The 20,612-nt window shown below is 38.9% G+C and overlaps 1 protein-coding gene across 3 annotated transcripts in view; it reads left to right on the top strand.

Annotated features, from left to right (window-relative positions):
* Positions 1-396: 396 nt before the first annotated feature.
* Positions 397-20,612, top strand: part of GRIN2A (glutamate ionotropic receptor NMDA type subunit 2A) — a 189,356-nt gene continuing 169,140 nt past the window's right edge. For all 3 annotated transcript variants that reach the window (XM_026858754.1, XM_026858753.1, XM_026858752.1), the window contains exons 1-2: positions 397-875; positions 1,012-1,434. In XM_026858754.1, coding sequence (XP_026714555.1) covers positions 1,030-1,434 — 405 coding nt within the window. In that variant the 5' untranslated portion in view covers positions 397-875; positions 1,012-1,029. The remainder of the gene's footprint in view (positions 876-1,011; positions 1,435-20,612) is intronic.

Here is a 20,612-nt window from a genome sequence, read left to right as displayed (position 1 = left end):
GCCCCGCCGCTACTGTTTCCTCCGTGACGCTTTGCAACAAGCTTGGCTTTATGTGGCACAGGGACTCCCTTGTTGCAGCTAGCAGAGAGCCAGTTATGGGGGTGGAAATCCCCCGGGGCACGAAAACAGAGAGTGATCTTGCAGAGTCAGACCTTCTCTCCCTCTTCTCCCTCCTTCAGATAGTTCAGATCACTCCTGTGGCTCATCTTTCTCCCCGTCCTACTCTGTCTATATTCAGCCCCCTACAGAGATTCAGTGAAGACATGAAGTAAACCAATGCAGTGATGCTCATTTATGGAACACCCTCCCCTTCAACACCAGTGACAATTTTGTGTCTGAGATCAGCAGTTCTGAGATGCTCAAGTGAATGCTGCGTAAGAGGAGGGAGAAGAATTAAGATAAAATATTGTGCTTCTGAATCATTTCCAGAAATACAGTAGACTGTGCTTGAGCAGCACCTGTCTAGGAGAGATCTTCAGAAGTAAAACAGCATGGTTCTGGGATGCTGTGAGCTGTATGGAGTACATGGACTGGGGTTTCCAGCAGACCTCTGGCTCACTTCTCTGGTTTTGAGCTAAAGCACCCCTTCCTCTTAGACTGTGACTAAATTTTAAATAGACGTTCAGGACAAAGGAAAAGATATTTCTGTGTTTTACCCGTTTTTAGAACAGCAAGGTTATAGAGAAGGATGATAATGTCTTTTTTTAATGTTCTCAGTCATTTTAAATTTTTTGGCCATCCAGGAAGAATTTGAATGGGTCTTTTCTCTGAATTTGTGCTACATTTTCTGCCTTGCTTGCAGGAGACCAGTTGTAATAGTGTCATTGGCAAGACAACTTTTTGAGGACATATAAGAGGCTTGAATTGAAACTAAGGTGAAGAATGTGTTATAAAAAGCTGCTAAAGTTTGCATTGTGTCCAGAAGCTTTCTGTTTAAAACCTTCATTAGATATATAGAGTGTATGTGTTTTTCCTCTCTGTTTTTCTCATACAATGTGATCGCTTTTACAGGGGATAAAGCTGGCAAAGATGAGGAAAATTGGCTGTGCGCTCCTGGTACTCCAAGCTCTTCTGGCGCCTTTGGATCTTGTTTGTGGAGCGGAGAAAAGTTATCCCATCCTGAACATTGCAGTGATTCTGGGAAGGACCAAGTCTATCACAGAGAGAGATATCAGAGCTCTCTGGACCAGAGAAATGTCAGCAGACCTGACTGTTGATGTCAATGTAGTGACCCTTCTGGTGAACCAGACTGACCCTAAGAGCATCATAACACATGTTTGCGACCTGATGTCAGGCACCAAGATCCATGGAGTGGTTTTTGGAGATGATACTGATCAGGAGGCAGTAGCTCAGATTTTGGATTTTATTTCATCTCAGACTTCTATTCCAATTCTTGGAATTCATGGCGGGGCCTCCATGATAATGGCAGATAAGGTAGGAAAATCTACAAAAAGCTGTTGCTAGTGTAATGTTTTTCACCGTGTTGGTCTCTATTGTGAATAATCACTACAGACAGTTCAAAAAGGATGCTTCTAATTCTGGCTCTGTACTTAAAAAAGAAAAAGTATATGGAACAGTGTCCTCATTGATCACTCATCAAATATTCTGAAATATTTTGGGGTTCATGCCTGAAACTCAACTTTCTGTCCATTGTAAAAGCAGTCCTAATGAAATTTAACTCTCCAGTACACTGAATGCTGGTCAGTTTAGAAATTTTACTAGCAAATATGACATATGGCTATAAAAACAACATCAAAATAGTAGGTCCATAAAATGATTTTTAGGCATAAGATGTAAAATTATAAGCAGATATTCTGTGTTCTTATAAGAAATAGCAAGCAATAGATCTGAATGTATTTGAGGACAATAGTAGTGATAGGGCAATCATACAAGATGGACTACAGGTTATAAATTAAGTAGTCATACAAACTTGAACCAGCTCTTGTATCCACTGTATTTATTACATTAGATTTTTGCTAACCAGATACTTCTAATTTTCTATAGTTCATGAAAATTCACAATGGCCTTCTCTGAAGTCTGGAGAGAATGACAAATTGTTTTGTTGGAAAACATCTCTTTATATAATCTGTTGTGAGACTGGAATGACAAAAGTGACTCATGTACCCAGCTCATGTTCCTTAACATTGTAAGAATTTTTAAGAAATCCTTGCTGGCACTGCAGCATTGATCTAGTGAAGTGATTGCTGCTGTTTCTGAAACAGGTGCTTAGCACCGTGCACGACAGCTCCCTTTCATGGGCTACTGCTTGGCCTGAAAGTCTGAGAGGAGCTCAGAGGATAGATGAAAAGGGAGTTCAGGTGTGGGAAGGAAGTAATTTACTGGTTTTCCAGCATTTCAGTGTTAATTGTAACTTATTTCCTGGTATGTGTACCCTTTAGTGTTTCTTATTCGTTAAATAGTTATTCCTTACAAGTGGCTTTTGAATAGTAAAGTGCTCTCTGAATCCATCTAAAAATGAAGTGGTCCAGATATGTTGTTTCATAACTTGAGGGGGGGAAAAAGAAGCAGGAAAGATGCAATGATTAGTTACAATTGAGGAATCAGCTTTGAACTTTAGAAACTTTTCACCTCTGGGAAAGACTTTTTCCACTGGGATAAGAGACCTGTCTCTCTTGGTATTTTGAACAGCCTTCCTTTAAATTTATGTCATACAAGGGGAGGACAGTAAGTGCTGAATTATAGCAGAGAATCTATAACAATGGCTTTGACATCTTGATTTATATGGAAAGATCATTACAGTCAATGCTACTATCTTAAATGTAATTGCAGCGACCAAGTTACAGAGGCAGTTATTTCATGTACTTTTAAACTACTGTACAGATTTACCCATCTTTATGAAGCTGGCTTTTTATATATATATATTTAGGAATTTTATTTGATACATATTTCACTCAACTTTCTATGCCAGTATAAGAACATTTGAAGATCCCAACCAGTGCTGAATGATGAAGCACTGGCAGAAATCCTTATGGAATTGACTTCACACTCGGTAGCAGATGCAGGATGTCACTGATACAGATCTATTTTTTACTTTTATGTAGGAGCCTCTAGAAAATTAAATAGATTGTATTTTTCTTGTCTCAGTAATTTAATACTCTTTTCATTGTATGCTAATAGTTATTATTGTATCACTGTCTTTGATTTTAGGGGTTATCACAGTTTGCTAATAAAACATTTTTATGCTGAAACTTGGCTTCTAAGATTTCCACTAGGGAAATCAAAATTGTTCTTTTTTGTGTTAAGACACTCTAACAAAGCTGTCTTCAGTAGCTTGAATGGGCTGAAGGAATTGTTTGTTCATATAATTAAAATTGCCTTTATTTTGAACTTGGCTTTTGCAATGTGCAATGTCTTCCAGCTGGGTTTGGAACATCACAGTAATGAGACTTGCATATGACACTCAATTAACCATTTGTTTAGGAAAGAACTCCTGGGAGTTGAAGGTGAAATTCACAGTGCTGTCATAATGGCAGAGGAGATGAAGTCTGAGGGAGAAGGTCTGCAAATGTAAAATCTGTCTTCCAAGTCAGTGTCAGGATTTTAGCTGAAACACATGGATGTTGGCTAAATTGTGAAGCTGATCGATGTTTAAAGTCTTCTGTATTGTCTCATACATTGAGATGGCTGGATATGCAAGAAGATGCTTGGTCCCACTCCTGCTTGTGGATGTAGTTCTCTGGCACTCTAATAAGGCCATTTCATTTATGTCCTTATGTGGCTCTAACAGATATTTGCCTCCCCTGTGGGATTCTGCTGGTACTGTGTTTTAGATGACTTGTACTTCAAAGTGTGTGTGTGTGTGTGTAGTACCTGCTTCTTTGTAGTCTAACAAGCATGGCTGACACAAAGGTGGCAAACAGTTCAGTGAATTCTGTGCCAAGTGGTTGTTATATGATGCTTAACTGTCCTAAACATGAACTAAACTGAAGGCACGGAAATGAGAAGTTGTCTATAATGCTCTATACTGCTGAAGACTACTGGAATGACTCGGAGTAGATAAGCTTGCCATATTCTCTATGGCTAATAAATACTATGTCAATGTGAATCTGAAACGATGAGCCATCTGTTTAAAAACGAAAAAGTTGTTCTGGGTTTCTAAATGAGAGATGCCCACATTTGGAGCATGCAGTGATTATTGCAGGACATACAGCTTTTGAAGTACCGAGTCCCCGTGCGAACATCTGCTGTGAAGGGGGTGTTGTGTAGACTGCCTCCTCTGCTGGCGCAGCTGGCTGTGCTCTGCTTCAGGCTGGTGAAAGTTTGCCTGCACCACCTCAGGAGATGAGTTTGCTTGATATAGACTATGAAACTTGACAAGTCACGCGAAGCCAACAAAACTGGAATGTTTTCTGAACCTAGCTGATCTGCCTTCACTTGAACTGCTCCTTGGCTTTGGTCCCCAATTCTGCTACAGACTTAAAACACATTCAGCTGTGGGATAGTCTGCTGAAACAAGCTGAGAATTGTCTGGGGCATCTGTGCCAACCTGCTGTGCATCAGCATCCCTTGGAGGATGCTGAAAACAGACTGGCTGCTCATTCATCCTGTATCTGTTGACATTTGAGGGATCTCTAACCAAACATTACTTAGGAAATGTTTCCTGACTTAAGCATTTGGTTTTAAACTTAGTTATGTTTGTTTCACCACATGCTATCATGATTCTGGTAGTATCTGTGATACTTTTCTAAAACAGAACAATGTGGTTAGTTCTGTTGCAAAACTAAAGGATTTGATTCTTTCACAAGTGGGGAAAAAGCCCCTATGGATTATAAATACATTGAGGAATCCTTAGTGTCTTTGAACCATACTGCTTTTGCATATTGCAGAATTAAGTCTTTCTAATCTCTCATTAGAAATCTTTCTGAAATACATAACTTGAAGCATTTTACTCTTGTGGAAGTACTGACAGTTAGACTGCGCAGCCGAACAGCATTGAAGGTGAAGGTAGTTTTCCAGAAGGGCTATTACAACATGATGCTTCTTGAAACAGCTCTGGAAATGTTATTCAAAAGATTTCTTTTCTGTTTCCAAAAAATAAGTACTATATATGGTTAAATTATCATTCTTCATTATTCTTTCTGCTGATAATATTGACAATGAACACATTTAATTGTTTAGTATAAAATCCCTTTTGCATCTACCATCACCTTTGGCTTTCCTTTTTTCACTCCCATCCTTCTCGAAAATAGTAAACATAGAATCATAGAGCAACTGAGGTTTGAAGGGATCACTGGAGGCTGTCTAGCCCAACCCTAGCTCCATGACAAGCTAACATCAAAGTCAGATCAGATTGTCCAGTGACATTTTTAATAGCTCCATGGATGTAGATACCGCAGCCTCTCTGGGCAATCTGTTCCAGTATTTAACCTTTCTCACCATGCAGCTATTTTGGTTATATTGCATTAAATTTTCCCTCAGTGCTGTGACCACAGGCTCTTGTTCTTTTGCTCTAAGCCTGAGTCCAACTCTGTCTTTGCATGGTTGCAGGCTGCAATTGTGCCAGTCTCTTTTCTGGGGAGGTTCCCTCAGCCTTTTCTCGCACCTCCTACGCTCCGGTCCTTTGGACTCACTCAGTTATATTGATGGGGGAACCCCAAACTGGGCCGAGGACTGCAGATGTGGCCTCAGGAGTACGGAAGGGGACTAATCCCTCAAGCAGCAGCTGGCTGGGCTCTTGCTCACGCAGCCTGGTTAGGCTTTATCGCCGGAAGGGTGCACTGCTGACTCATGTTCATCTCCTCTGCCAGCCCCCCCCCGCCGTGTCCTATAGTGCTGCTGGGGTATTTGTTAACGCGTCTTAACTGAATAAGTACTGAGTGAAACTGTACTTTAAAATCTTATTCAGTCTTTTGGTGGATATTTTTCAGGTATTTTGCTGAAATACTTGCAGATGTTTGCATCACCTGTCATTTTCAGCTCACTATAGACATAGCTGAAAATGCTTTGGTTTTTCCTCATTCCTGTGATACAAAAACCGTACTGCACCTGTGCAAACCAGAACTCTAGGCCCAGCCTTGTAACTATGATCAAAGCACACCCAGACTCCTGGCTCAGGTACTGAGGATTTACACTCATCCATATATGACTTTGTACATGGCTCTTAAGGTCCCTTTACACATCTCACAACTTCTTTGCTGTGTGTCCTCATAGCGCAGTGATCATATCAAAAAAGATTAAAAAAAAAAAGAAAAGCCACACTTCACATTTGCCCTATGTGTAACTGTGCTTCAATTCTTATGCTTTAAAAATAATTGAAATGAATGGGGGGTGTTGGGCTTAGGTTTTTTTTTATTGTAGAATCTTTTCTGGAGATCATACTTCATCTAGTTTGATCATCAATTTGCATGTCTTCCATATGCATTATGTAGATTTCTGTCCAGCTCATCTAGCTGGCTTGTAAAAGCAGTCCTGTATTTTTACAAAAAATTTTAAATTTAAATTTTGTAACTTTTCATTCCGGCCCTTACTGAATCTAATATTAGCGTGTGTGTGGCACTATACTCCTGAGCATGTTAACTTTAGCTTTGGTTGGTACTGTGAAAGACTGGAAGATTCAACTGTAGTTTAACGCATGCTTTGGTGCAAAAATACCTGTATTCATGTAACTGCTGTTTCAGGTCTAGATACAGTAGCTTGCACTATTCATTGCACACAGTACTTCCAGCTTCTGCCTCTTAAAGAAGCACCTGAATTTGATTTTCCTTCTAGCTCTACTAATGCTGCTACGGGAAGCATAACTTTTAGATATTCTCATTTTTATTTTGATCTGCAATAAAAATGTACCATTTGCAAATCTGTGTTCACTTGACTATCTCCATAAAAGTCAATCTATATTTATGAAAAATAAACTGTCTTGCACATCTGTAAAGATTTTTAGAACTAGGCTTGTCATCTGCAGTTCTACCTTTAAGCATACACGCCATAATCACTGCTATTAAATGGTTAAAAACATACTTGAAATCTGTCTTACTGAGGTGAATGGGGTGAGCGGAAACAATATCTTGTGTTTTTCTTCAACAAGAGCCAGCGCTCTGCCAGAGCGTGAGGTGGTTATGATACAGCATGCTGGTTTACATTACTGTTCTTGTACTGTCATCGCTATGAGAAAGTAAAGCTTTAAGAGGGAGAGCTGCAGTGTTTGCTGCTTTGAGCTGTGTCTCGGAACTCGGAGGAGCATACATTAATGACGTGAGCCTTGCCCTCTTGCTCTCTCTCCCACTCTCTTTCCTAAAGGATTTCCTAGCTATTTCTGAGATGATTATATTCTTCATTGTTGTCCACACAAAAGTTTCCTTCTTTATTTAACAAAGGAAAACATGGAGGATTTTCTGGAATACTGTGAAAGTAGACTTGAACTGTCACACTTGTGGAGCTGAAGGGAAGGATATTTGGTTTAATTTCCCTAAGAAGATACTTTTGAAGAGATTGGGAATTTCTGTAGCTAATAAGCAGATTGTAGGAAATGGAAGTCTTCTTGAGTTTACTTGATTTTTTTGATGTAGTGTAAGTTCCTATTTTTTAGCTTGCTTGAGTTTCATAGATGCAGCTGAGCCCAGGGTGCAGGGTGAGATCCTATAAGGCAGTCTTAGGAGAGATGAGTGGCTTCACTTGGATCTAGTTGTTTGCAGGAAGAGCAATATACTTTCATCTCAAAGGTACTGTTTGCTTTCTTTTCAAACTGCTCTTACAGTTCCTGAAAATAGAAATCCTTAAGTGTCTTTGTTTTGATCAACCACATATTAAAACTGCTATTAAGTCAGTGCTGTAGATCATCTCCAGATGTAGCAGTCTCTCCAGACTATTGCCTGCCTATAGGTAATTATAACACAGCAGTCTCCTGAGTGGTAAAAGTAGGACACCAGACTTTCAGCATAATTTTCTACTTGCAGACTTTCCTGGTAACATCTTTGGAATTTTTTTCCCCAAGGACATTCTCAAATATAAAATCCAAAATTATGCCCTTTAAGCTACAAAATAATAATAGGCTATTATAAAGCACATAAGTCATGTCTGGCAATCAGAATATATCCAGAGAATATACCTGAAAATATTAATCCTAATAAAATTATGCAGTGAACAGAACAGGGGGGCCTTGATATCATGTCAAACATATTTTTCATGTTTCATCTATTCTTTTTGAGAGAATGCTTATGATTATTTGAATAGACAGTTTAATAGTGTGTTTATCACTTATTTGAACTAACAATTTAATTTCAACAATTTCTTTATACTGTTTTTGGACTCGCTTGGAAGATATCTGAGGTAGATCAGCTTACATCAGTGATGTTACAAAGAGCTTTATATAGATGAACAGAAAACCTTTGCAGTCCGCAACTGGTTTTATTTGTTAGAAATTTGTGGTCATCTGGACCAGCTTGCATGTACTCTTTTTTTCTCTGTCTTTCCTCCTCCCCCTTCCTCTTCCTCCTCTGCCTCCCCTCTTTCCTGGAGCTGAGGTTGTGTGGATTTTACTGAGGGAGGCCAGCCTGGATTGTCTCCATACCATCTGTCACCATATTGTTTGTTTAAATCCTTGAGATATTTTCTTCTGTACTTCACTGAAATAAATAAAACTGCAGCAGCATCCCTGGCTATTTATATTAGATTTAGACTTAATGTCCTTAAGAGAAAAAAAACCTGTGCTTGCAATTGAGGTGCATAAGCTAGATGCATGGTTTGTAAAAATGGACATGGCTTTATTCTCTTAGTGCAGAACTCCAGTTGTGCTGCATGTTCACCCTCCATCCAAGGGCCCCTCTGGCTTCTCAAGACCTGGCTGGGGGTCTCGTGGCCCCAGAGAGGTGGTGCTGCTCATGGAGTATGCTTGGGTCTCCCCACTGTTTCTAGGAAAAGGTTTTGTGCTCTTGTGTAAATGCATAGCAACTAGCAAGCATTTCTTTTTGAGTATTTGCACTCAAAGAAGCTGTGCTGAAAGGCCCACAGTGAGGTATCTTCCTCTATCCTGAGACTTAATATATTGGGTCAGGGAGGAGTTGAGACTCATAGGCTCACTGTGAAGCTCGAACTGGAAATAAGGTTGATTAAAAGGGGGAATATTTAAAAATAAATGGAAGCATGTAGAAGAAATGTAGTATAAAAGCTGAAAAACTGACAAGAAAATGATCTAGTTTCCTGATATGCAGATGTGATACTCCAAGTTGCACATGGACATTACTTGACGTCCAGCAGCTGTAACTTTGTGTTGGGCAAACTTGCAAAGATTGTCTCATCTTTCCCAACAGCAATTTCCCCTGTACTTTCCATACACGTGAAGGTTAAGTGATCAAAGTGCTTGGAAGGAGGAGTCGTCCCAGGTGTACAAATTATCTCTTATTTAGGGAAGAGCAAAATTCCTCTGAAGAAAGGTCTGTGCCTTCTGGGCCTCAAACATGAGGGGTCCATTGCTGTTGACTGGGGTGGGCTGAGGAATACACAGGGCTGAAGGTTCCCTAATCAACCTTTGGAGCATGGGCATCAGTGAAACATCACAATTTGATTATGCATTTATAGAACAGAGAATGCTTAGAAGATTAACCTGTTTGGACAGGGGCAAATTCAAAGCAGAAGTGCAGTCCCTATGGGCTGTAATACACAAAGCAGCACACTGGAGAGCTGTGGATGAGATTTGATTAAAACACTAATATTCTGCATACAACTCCAAAATTACTTCCATTTCTTTTGGAAGTCATCTTTGATTTGGTATTTAGGCATGATCAGGTCTGAGAAAGCTAGGTCTGGGTTTTGGTTGGTTTTTTTTTTTGGTATATATGTAGGTTCTTCTCTCTGCTTTCTTCCAGATTCCCTTGCTGAAGGTGGAGAGGAATAGTGAGAAAATAAAAGGTTGTCATCTTCATGCTTTTAATATTTTTCAAGTACATCGATTTATCTGCTCCTCATGATGGAGCCTACAAGTAATTGTGGTTTGGGGTGTTGAATTGGCTGTCGGTAGTGTAATTTCCCAGTAGGATCACATACATCCATCTCTGAGTAGCCTGGATAAAGTAGATTTTTTTTTCAGATTGAGACCATACACCTTTCAACGTTAGAATTATGTATCCTTTAATCTAGGTTTGGGTAAGCTCTCTTGGGGAGGTATTTTATTACCAGATAACTCTTCAGTCAGTGTTTTAGGCTTTCTATCTCTATCACATAGGTTTGGGACAGTAATTTCCTTTCAGGCTTTTAATGAAGATAGGCTGGACTGTTTCCTTGACACAAGTTACCTGCTGCAGCATGACTGAGGACATGAATGCTGGTCTTGCTCCATGGCCTCTGCTCAGGGCGTGTAACTGTTTATAGCCTGCCTTTTGTGCATCTCAGAGCAAGATATTTCTATAAAACTGTTTCATTCAAGGGATTGCTGGGTGGGAAGCCGCTTATCTTTTCCTTTTGTTTCCTTATCTTGGCACTGGTGTGGGTTTTTTTCAGTGTCTGAACTTTTGGTTCAAGATGTCTGCCAGTAATTTTGTTGATACAAAGTTTTGTCTATTTGCGCTGACCAGCTTGCCTCTCCACATGACTAGAATTAACGGTAGGACTGCTTTGTTTTCACTACATTGATTTTGTGTCTAGTGGAAACACACTGCATATGTAGAACCACTATGAAAGAGAAAAGAGCTGGGATTTTGTAGCCACCTTCCAGCTCAACACAATTTACAATACAATTAGCAGTGACAGTTATAATTGAATAAACAGAAAATAGAATTAAGGTAATCTGTTCTAAGTGTGTGACATTCCTGTAATGAGTTACTTTTAGGAATTACAGAAACATATAATTACCAGACAAATTACATGTTATTTTTTGTGTGTGAGGCTAATTAAGAGTTCTGGGTAAATTGTGTTAGCAGAGGCACCAGAGCTATATGAAGTACCTACCTGGGAAGAGATAGGGCTTGCGAATTCATCATAAGAAAACAGATGCAAAAACTCTGGAGAGTGTCTGTATTCTAGTCAGGTACCATTTAGGATGGTCTGGTTTATTTTCAATAGTCACATAACCTTTGTAGTATATAAGCCAACCCTGTCCTTTGTTTTGTTTTGCTCTTTACCATTGCCTCCTCTCTCCTTTCTCCATCTGCATTTTAACGATTGTTGTCTTTAAAAAGGCTGAAATTTCCTGTTGTGGACTCTGGTTTCTAGTGAAAGACGAGGATGACTCCAATGTTTAGCATGCAAAACATAAAGCTCTATCACTTAACTACATAAGAGCAAAGCGGTACAGAAGTTGTAAGAAGAAACATTTGTTTCCTTTGCTTGTTCTTAGACTGTGTTTTTCTCATCCAGTCCATTCTGTATGCAAATCTTCCACCAAAGAGCTGCTTCAGAACACCCTCCTGTTAACACTGTCTTCATCTGTGTCCCATCTATTTGCTATTCTCCTTTATACTTGACTGTCACCCTGGTGTTAGAGTTAGGGTTGGGGTTTGGTTTAGTTCCATTTGTTGCCTTAGTTGACATCTAGAATAAACAAGGTTGGCTAGGAGAGAATAAACCTCTTAGTTCACAATTATGTATCCCTTAATGTTAGGAGTACTGGGACTCTTTCAGTGTACACAGAGCACAGATGATAGTTGTGCTAAAATAAGATTAGTTGAAGCAAATAAAAATTCTCTGGAATCCCAAGAAGAAGGTGAAGACTTTTACAACTTTAAACCAAGCCTGTTTATATTTAACAAGCAGAAAACAGAGAAAGGATGAGAAACTAAACCAGGTGAGCTAGGGTAACATTGGTGGAGAGCTGAGGTGGTGATAAACGAGCAATAGAAATTGCTGCTGCTGAAAGTGATCTATTTGTGAAGGAAAAAGTATGAGAAAACCCAAAGTATTCAAAACTCTGAACAGTTTCCATCCCGGTATCTCTTCAGGGTTCCTGGCCTTGGGCAATTCTCCTGTCCTGTGTTATTCCTTCTGCATTCATTGATCAGCTTTACATATTCATATAGGGAGACATTTGCTTTTCCTGGTGCAATGTAGGGAGCCCAAGCTGTATTTAAGTATCTGGTAATTGGTGTATTGCAGTCTGCATGCTTCTCTTCTGATGTAATTTAAAATTGCCCTACTGCTTTTATTTTTTCCTTTAGTATAACCTCTGGGATAGGGTTAGTCTATGGGCTTTCCTATATACAACCCTCCCTTTATTTTACTATGCACTTTTATACTGTGTCCAGTGCTGATGTCCTTCTATGTAAACATCCATTTCTGTAGAAAATGGAAAGATTTTTAAATAATTCTGTGATTTGTTGTAATAAATGTACTTTTTTTTTCTATGTGTGTATGTTCACTCTGTTTGGGTCCTTTCCAGGGATGCATACTCCCTTGGATTTTTAGGAACTAGCATTTGAAGATATGATTCCCTTTTATAACTGATTTTCAATTCAATTAATCTAAATTTCAGATCTAATTAGGGGCTTCAGAATACCTGGAGACAGGACAGACTGACAGGTAAAATATATGAAAATAAATTGCTTTCTACAGTGTTAGGTGGCTCGCTGATTCTTCAGTCTCCCCTGTATGTCAATGTGTTTTGCTGTTGCTTTAAAATATTCTGAGACTCATGTTTACTGGCCATTACTTTACTTACTTAATTGTAGGTATGTGCACAGAACAAAGTTATGGATTGTGAATTACATAAGCGCTGATGTCGCCTATATGACTGGTTGTATCATGAGGTTGAAAATGAGCAATGTCTTCGGAGAACAGAGCATAAGAAAGTGTCAGACAAGGTTAGTTTTGGCTCTTTGCAGGGTAAGCTCACTGGTGGAAGGAAAAACACAAGTTTATGATTTTGCCCCCAGGTTGGCTAAAGTCAACAGATGATCTTCATAGCCATTTCCAGATATACTCATCTTGTCATTTTTCGAGTCTTAACAATTTTAAAAGTCATGTTGCACACTTTCCTTTTCTAACCTTTTACAGGATACAGTGTTCTGGCTACAATCTCTTTTGCTTTCCTGTTGTTGTTCTTTACTATCCATCACCATCTTATAGCATATTATTTCCAGTGGTCAGTGAATAAGTGAAATGACACTAAATAGCTGGCTTAGGACAGGTGTACATAAAAAATCTTCACATTTAAAATATCCTGAACAGTTACTCCATAGCTTCTCACTATATCAAAATATTCTCAGATTCTCAATTTCTTTTAAAAACATCTCCCATGGTCTCCGAATTATAACTTAAATGAACATGTGGGAAGTTTTTATGGGAGCCAACTGTAACCTGCAACATGTCTGCAACATGTCTGCCTTTAACGGTCACTGAAAGCCTTACCAATCTTTTTTGTGTGCTTAAGTTGTCTTATTTCTGTTTAAGTGTGTTTCCTTGTATAAGATGACTGTTGGCTGGAGAGGAACTGTTTTCTGGTTTACTTTTTTTACAGTACAAGGTGGAGATCTTAAAATAGTGAGTTATTTCATCCAATAATAAAATGTAACGGTCCAGCTCAGTTATCCTTATTCTGATGTAAGTCCTTTTGATTTGTTAAGCTGCAGTGGACACCTCAGTGAACACTGCCTGAAAGCAGTGGAAGTTTTAAGCCAAAATAAGAATATACTTTGCTCATTTCCCACCTCTAATTCTTTTTTTTTACTGTCTGATAAGTAAGTTATAGGCACGCAAAACCTTAGTTTTAAATAACTTACGTGGAAAACAATTCTCTGGGTCAGCAAAAGGCATTTGTATAATAAATGCCAAGGAGCATACTTCTACTAGGAAAAGAGAGCATCCAGGTCATGTGTGAGTCCCACATGGAAAGCAAAAATCCTGCTTGTGGGATCCTGACTGTGGCATGATTGATTTCATGAAGTAGAGGACTATGAGCAAGTGCCAATTAAGCAAATACTTAAAATATTAGGTCCTTTAATGCCTACTTAAATGCTTTTCCTGAAGATTTGAATGCTGCAATGTAACAAGAAGATGGAGGGGGTTTTGCCTTTCTAATAACGGGCTTAATATGTTCTTTCTGTAAAAGGCATAACGATGCAGACATAGCCTCAGTATCTGAGGTGGAAAGTCCAAGCAACACATTAGACTTAAGGCATATTCTGCTTAGAAGACCAGTCTCTAGTTAAAGGAGTGATTTGGTGCTGTAAGGGTACCGGGGATGCTCTCCTTCAAATGACTTAACTGGGCTGCTTGTGAAATTTCTTGTCGGCATATTACCCAGTTTTACTTAAGTTAAACCTGATACTCTATTTAAACTTCTTTTTGGTAATTAGATTTTTGTTTTACGAGGCCACTTTAAGGTTTTATTTGCATGTTTGACCCAGTTAAAAACTTTGTTATTAAAACAGCTTTTCTGATTCAGCTCAGATGGTGGTATATTTTCCTTCTTAACAAGAATTCTAGTGTTGTATTAAAAAAACCCACATTCTCCTTCCTTTAGCTTCTTTTTAAATCAAGTATGTACAGTAAGTCTGACTCCCTATTGAGCTGGTTTAATCATTTGTTTTTCCATCTGCAGAGAGCCAGTTCCCAAAGCAACTTCGAAGAGCCTTTCCCAAGTAAAAGCTTCCAGCTTTGGAGCAACAAAGATTACTGAAATATACTTATGCAATAGGTTGAAACCTCTGGCTGTCTTGGCATGGGGGCTACAGCTGAATACTTGCCTCTGTTCTGTTGCTATAGACCTTAAATGTTTGTAACTGAAAGTTTTACTGCCACTTCACTTTTGCCTCCCATGGTAACTGTGCAGTGTGATGCGCTACACAAGTGCACAGACATGGCATTTGTAGGCTCAAGGGGAGCACTGGCTTTCTGGGTCTCGAGATGATCTCATATGTAACTTCATCAGGAAAAACAACCATAAACTTCAGGCTTGACATAAATTGTCTATAGACAAGTCTGAAGACTTGCAACAGCACAGACAGTCTATTTGTTATATTTTAGATTTAATCCAGCCTGATTTGTGTAGGCTTTAACAAATGATAAAGAAGCTTCAAGAGAAATTGCTCCTGGGAGAGTGGTATCTTCCCTTCTTCATTTTTAAAATTTTCTGTGTTGACATGTGTAATCTCTCAGTTTGCTAAAAATAAAAACAATCCCCTGCCCAATACAGATAAATAGATATGAGATAAATATTTTACATCTAATGGGTATGTCATGTTTTTGAGTACAGTAACAAATATAAAGTAGTTAAAATTGCCACTAGGGTGTTTGTGAGAATCTGCTTCATAAAATTGCAATGTAAGTAATTGTCTTCATTTCTGTGGTTTTCTTAACCGGAGGCTGTGCCTTACTCGTGGCATTCCAGTCTAGCAGTTGTCATTATTGTTTTGGAGAAATGCTGATTTATTCTTTTTTGACAAAACTCTTATCTGAAAATCAGTGTCTGGGATTTGTCCCAAATTAATTTCCTGTGGAGAGAAGGGCTATGAGTTTGGTCTCAGTACAATGACTCTTCTGGATTATAATATCTGTCAGTAGAAATGCACTTCTTTGATTTTAACTGAAGCTATTTCAGATCTTAATTTTTGGTTTAATTGAATCCTTACCACAAGCAAATCTAATTCTGCCATACCATTTCAATTGCGCAGACTTTAATTTCTGACTAAGGATCGGAAGGATTAACCCAGGTTTTAGCAGTTCTCTCCATGACCGGTTGGATAGGATTAAAATCTCTATGCTGCTCATTGTGGCTGTTTATTTCAGTTTTTGAATATTAATTATGTCTGACCAGGACTGGAAATTTTCTTAGAATAAGAGTACAGCTAAAGGACAGTATGTTGAATTCACCAGGTTGTGTTGTATTTCAGTTAAAAAACCCCCATACTTTGTTTATGGAACCACAATATATAGTTTAGCATATTGTAGATTAAATTTGCAGTTTGTAGTATTAATAAATTTATCAAGCTTTGAGACACTATAAAAATAGGTATTTTAGAAAAAATGAAAAGGTAAAACAAGAATAGCGTTATGTTTACTAGCACCAAATTGGAACATCTTGCTAAGAACTGGTTACCTGCAAACAAACTTCTCTGGGCCAGAAACTGGCAGGGTGTTCCTGTACTTTTTTCTGTTGGTGTTGCTATTGGAAATAGAGACAATTTCACTCCACTGCAGGAAACAGAGGAACTCCTGGAAGGAACACTGTCTACAATTAGTCTCTCATATTCTAAAAAAGCCTGGCTAATTTTGTAATGGATTTAGCAATTATTTACTTTAGTGACTGGGGAATGGAAAGTCTCACTTGCAGGAGATGAGGTGAGTTGGTTTTGTTTAATCTAGTAAAAATGAGCCTGGGAGGTGGATATGGTAGCTGGATACAGGATGAAGAAAAGCTGATTAAACAACATAAAATGAGTTGATAGGAGGACTGAGACTAAGGTGGGCATCATTTGGGTGGGAAATTGCTAGTAGTGAATAGTATTTAGAAAGAAAATTAAGTTGAGGAATGGCAAGAAGCCAGTTAGTGTTATGATGGAAACTGGTCAATGAATGAAGAAAGATGAGGATTTGCAGCATAAAGTTCTTTCTAATCCTACATTCTTTACATTTATAAAAAGCTTGAGATAACCATCCAATACTGTAATAAGACTGTCTCCAAATCTAGCCAGGCTTATATAAATGCTGGATTTGGTGAAGGGGGATAAGTAGAATCCTGATGTACAGCTGATCAGAAAGTCAAGGACTATGCTTATCAGCCTTGGAAAGACAGACTGGCCTTGGGATCCTTGTAAGAATATAGTAAACTGTGTCCTAAGAATTTATAATGCTTCAGCTCCTAGAAAATGATATATATTTTATTTCTTGGAAATGTTAATTTTACATTTTTGTTCTAAGTAGGAGAATTTATAACTATTCTTTGGGTCTTTCTGCCTTTTTGTATTTTATTCTTTTGTGCCTCAGGCAGCAGCAGAATTATTGAGAGATGCGATGAAGACATTGGAAAAACAGCGCTGTTTGCCACATGTCATCCTGTTTTATTAGGGAAAAAGAGAACCTGTTAACAGCCATGGAGCTGCATGGTTGGAAGGTTACAGTATTCATAACAGTGAAAGCCTTGAGCTCTGTGTTCTAGTCTCACCATAATCTGCCTCCATATCAGACATGCTATGCATTGGTGTACACTACATACATTTGTTGGGCAGTCTGGGTTACAGTTACAGCTGGACACACAAATGCTGCAGTTTTTAATGGCTGTGCTGAGCATTCATTCCTATTCTGTGTATTGAAGACAAAAGTGGGACAAGCATGGGAATATCTGATGTTTTGCTTGATGGCAATGTGTACATAATTATGTAAAAATCAGATTCCCATTGTGCTTTTTTCCAGTAACTGACTGTCCTTGTTTTCCTTTGGAAAACCAAGCCATTAGTGCTGCATTTGCATGAATATGTTCCACAGGATGCGTTTAATTTTGTTCTGTTTGGTTTCTGTGTTACATTGGCATGTAGAAGCGAATCATAAAGTGTTCATGTTCTTCGTGTTCTTGCAGATTATCAGGTTTAACAAGTTTCTCACTCCTACCCAATTGCCTCTGCCTGTTATCAGTTACTGTGATAATTTCTTCCGATGATGTTAATGCTATGACCTCCAAATACCAGAAAGATTTAAAACATCGTAATGATCAAATAAGTCTTTCCAGGTTCAAGCCTGTGGTGGTATTTCTGTCTCTGTAAATAATCAGGAGTTCTAGACCAACCAACTTTGGCACTGAGAACTGACTTGCTGAATACGCTGACTTCTATTCAAAAGTTCAGTTCATAGAGCAAAATCCATTAGTTCTTTCTTGTGCTCTGGAGAAAGGGTTTCTAGTGAGGTTCATGACACGTGGGGGATATGTCCTATGGCATGAGCTGATGTGTGTGTAGGGAATATAGAGAGGTAATGACAGTGTGATTATTGTAAGTAACCAGGTCAAGGAAGCAGAAATTGCTGTGTAAGTACAATGGGGTTTTTTTAGTGAGGGAGCAAAGCTGTTGGAATGGTATCCGTGAAGAGATGTAGAAGAACTGTTTCTTCATATCTGGGGATATATTTTAAAAGAAATTACCTAGATTTAAAGAAAAATTAATCTAGATAAGCATACAGATAAGCATTTTTCTGGATTTTAGGCACTTTGTAATTTCATTTCAGGGTCCTGGTCCCAGTCCTTTGTCTGACCACACTTTGTTGATGCTACTTCCCTCCTGAGATTGTACCTGGAGCAAACTAACTATTACCTTCCAGGTGGAAACCTGAGCCTTAGAGGTAGGATAAGTTGCTTTTGGGTGTGCTCCTCGTGGGTGGTGTGTGTGTGTAGCAGATGTGCTCCCACGGGCATGTCGGGGAGCACAGCCCTGGGCCTGGAGGCCAGCAGTTGCCGTGTGGCTCAAGCAGCAGTAATGCAGATGGTGCCACTTCCATCTCTAGCTGATTTAAGCTGTGAGAAAGAGTTTCAAAAACTCAGTGAGACAGAGAATGAGACCTAGAGATATTGATAAATATCCTTTTAAACTTTGAAAATCTCTCCTGACTCTTTCCCCTGGGCTACTGCAGTTTTTCTACACAGCTATCCTGAGGAACTGATGATTTCAGGTGTCTGCTCACAGAGTTTGCACAGCCTTCAGTTGTGAAGGGTTCCTCAGAGACAATGTACTTCATTTGGCATTGTTGAACAGTTGGAAATGAGTGTTACTAACACTGAGAATTTGATTTTATTATTGAATAGCTCTTAAAAAAGGCTACGGAATGTAATGCATTTCAGAATCCATAATTTTTTTGTGCAGATTCAAGCTGGGTAAGGATGTATTCTCAGTTCCAAAGAGAGGCTCTGCTCTAAGTGCAGGACATGATATACATACACAGCAGAACATTAGAGAAGGAAGACTATAAAAACATTAGTTATACTGCATTATTTTTCTGCCATTCTATGTGGCTGGGTTTAAAGAACTGAAATGGTGTCCTTGCAGGAATGGAATGTTCTTCCTATAATACCTTAATGAAATGGCCAAAGTCTTTACTGATAATTTACTGTGTCTGCAGAGGAGGGTTAAAGTGATGTGCTAATGAATGCTACATATGGTCTGTAACACAGGAGTAGTACTGCGTATAAATATTTTTTTTCACCAAAAAAAGCTGAACAGCAAGTTGAATAAAATTCTGTTTCAAAGTGACCAGCCTGTTTCTTCCCTGAAGCAATACAGACTTCTTCCAGACTTCATTAATACCGGAATTATCATAATCTGTTTACCTCATACAGCTGTTTCATTTTCAGGGACCCACAGAAGCCAATTATTTTGTGATAAAGTGCTTACTAATGAGAATATGTGGCCATGTGGAAAGAAAAGGCCAGTGCAAGTGTAAAAGAAGTGCTTCAGAAATTTTAAGGCACTCATACCTGTGCTTTTGGGATAGAAGAAAAATAGTCAGAGCAACATTGTGGTTTTAGTGTTTTGCTGTTTGTGTGATGTCCCTGGCTTTCTTGCAGTGGGAGTGAGGTAAAAAGAAGGATACATCTCAGTTTGAAAAAGAAAATAAGTGTGTGCTCTGTTTCTACTCATGTCATTAAATAAGACAGTATGAAGTGCTGGGAAAAGTTACAGTAGTTTTGTGTCCAAGTTCATGGATTTCTTTTTGAAGTACATGGCTTAATCTCTGTGTTAGCAGACCCATTATCCCTTAGGATTTCCATTTTTACCGATTTACCTGACAGAAGAGAAGAGAGAGAGCATGTGCAGAGTCATGAAACAAAGTTGTGTTACTAGCACAGCCAAAACTCCTGGAGCTTCCTCCAGGTACACCAACAAAGCCAGTTCCTACGAACACCCAAGGCTTCATTCCCTGACTCTGTAGGGCAGTTGGTATCTTTTTGCTTGGGGCATTTTTGTTATAATAGTTCTACCTCCCCACAAAAGCATCTGCTTCATGGACTTGAGCCCACATGTGATTTTCCTCATTAATGTATTTCTAACCACATGGCAATAATAATTTGTGTAATGTTATAGTTCCCCTGATTCTTGTAAATATGCGATTGGGAATGCTTTTACCATTTTGGATTTTTTTTCTCCCCTTGTTTCCTTTATCAATTGAGGTTTAGGTTTTTGATTTTGAGGACCGCCATCTGCTTTCAGCTGTGTGTTCTTCATATCAGTTGTGCCTTAATTCCCCTCTTCCTCCCCCATGCTGGCACGGTCTTTGTGTTCTAGACCTGATTCTGCAGATGCACAAAGAGCTTTGGAAAGGTATTTTGAGTTTAAGTTGTCTTTTACATTCCTTTGCTCCTTTGCTGCATCTGATCTAGTCTGACTGGCACACAGAAGCCCTCAGGGCCTCAGCTGAGTTGCCTATGGTCTGCCTCTGCTAAAAGTGGGAGTTGGCCTCTTGCCTCAGTTTCGTTGGAAGTGCTTTGGAATGGCAGTTGTGCTTTGTGTGCTATTTTGGACAGCAAATTTGCAGAATTCACCATGTGCTTTTTCCAAAGTGAAGATCAACATGCTGCAAAGAGACCAAAACAGTAAGAAACATCTAGCAAGTCAGCAAATGAAGTCTAGTCTGTCTAGTCTCTTCTGTTCAGTGGCGCTTTAGAAAAAAACCCACCATGTATTCATAGTTTCTAATTTTAGTCAAAATAAAACATGCACTTAAAATCAGACCCTGGGACTTGCCTGTTT

Source organism: Athene cunicularia, assembly GCF_003259725.1.
Source record: "Athene cunicularia isolate RWA chromosome 14 unlocalized genomic scaffold, athCun1 chr14_part1, whole genome shotgun sequence".
Classification (NCBI taxonomy): Eukaryota; Metazoa; Chordata; class Aves; order Strigiformes; family Strigidae; genus Athene; species Athene cunicularia.
Note: the sequence above shows the minus strand (reverse complement) of the source record. Positions and strands in the feature narration are given on the sequence as shown.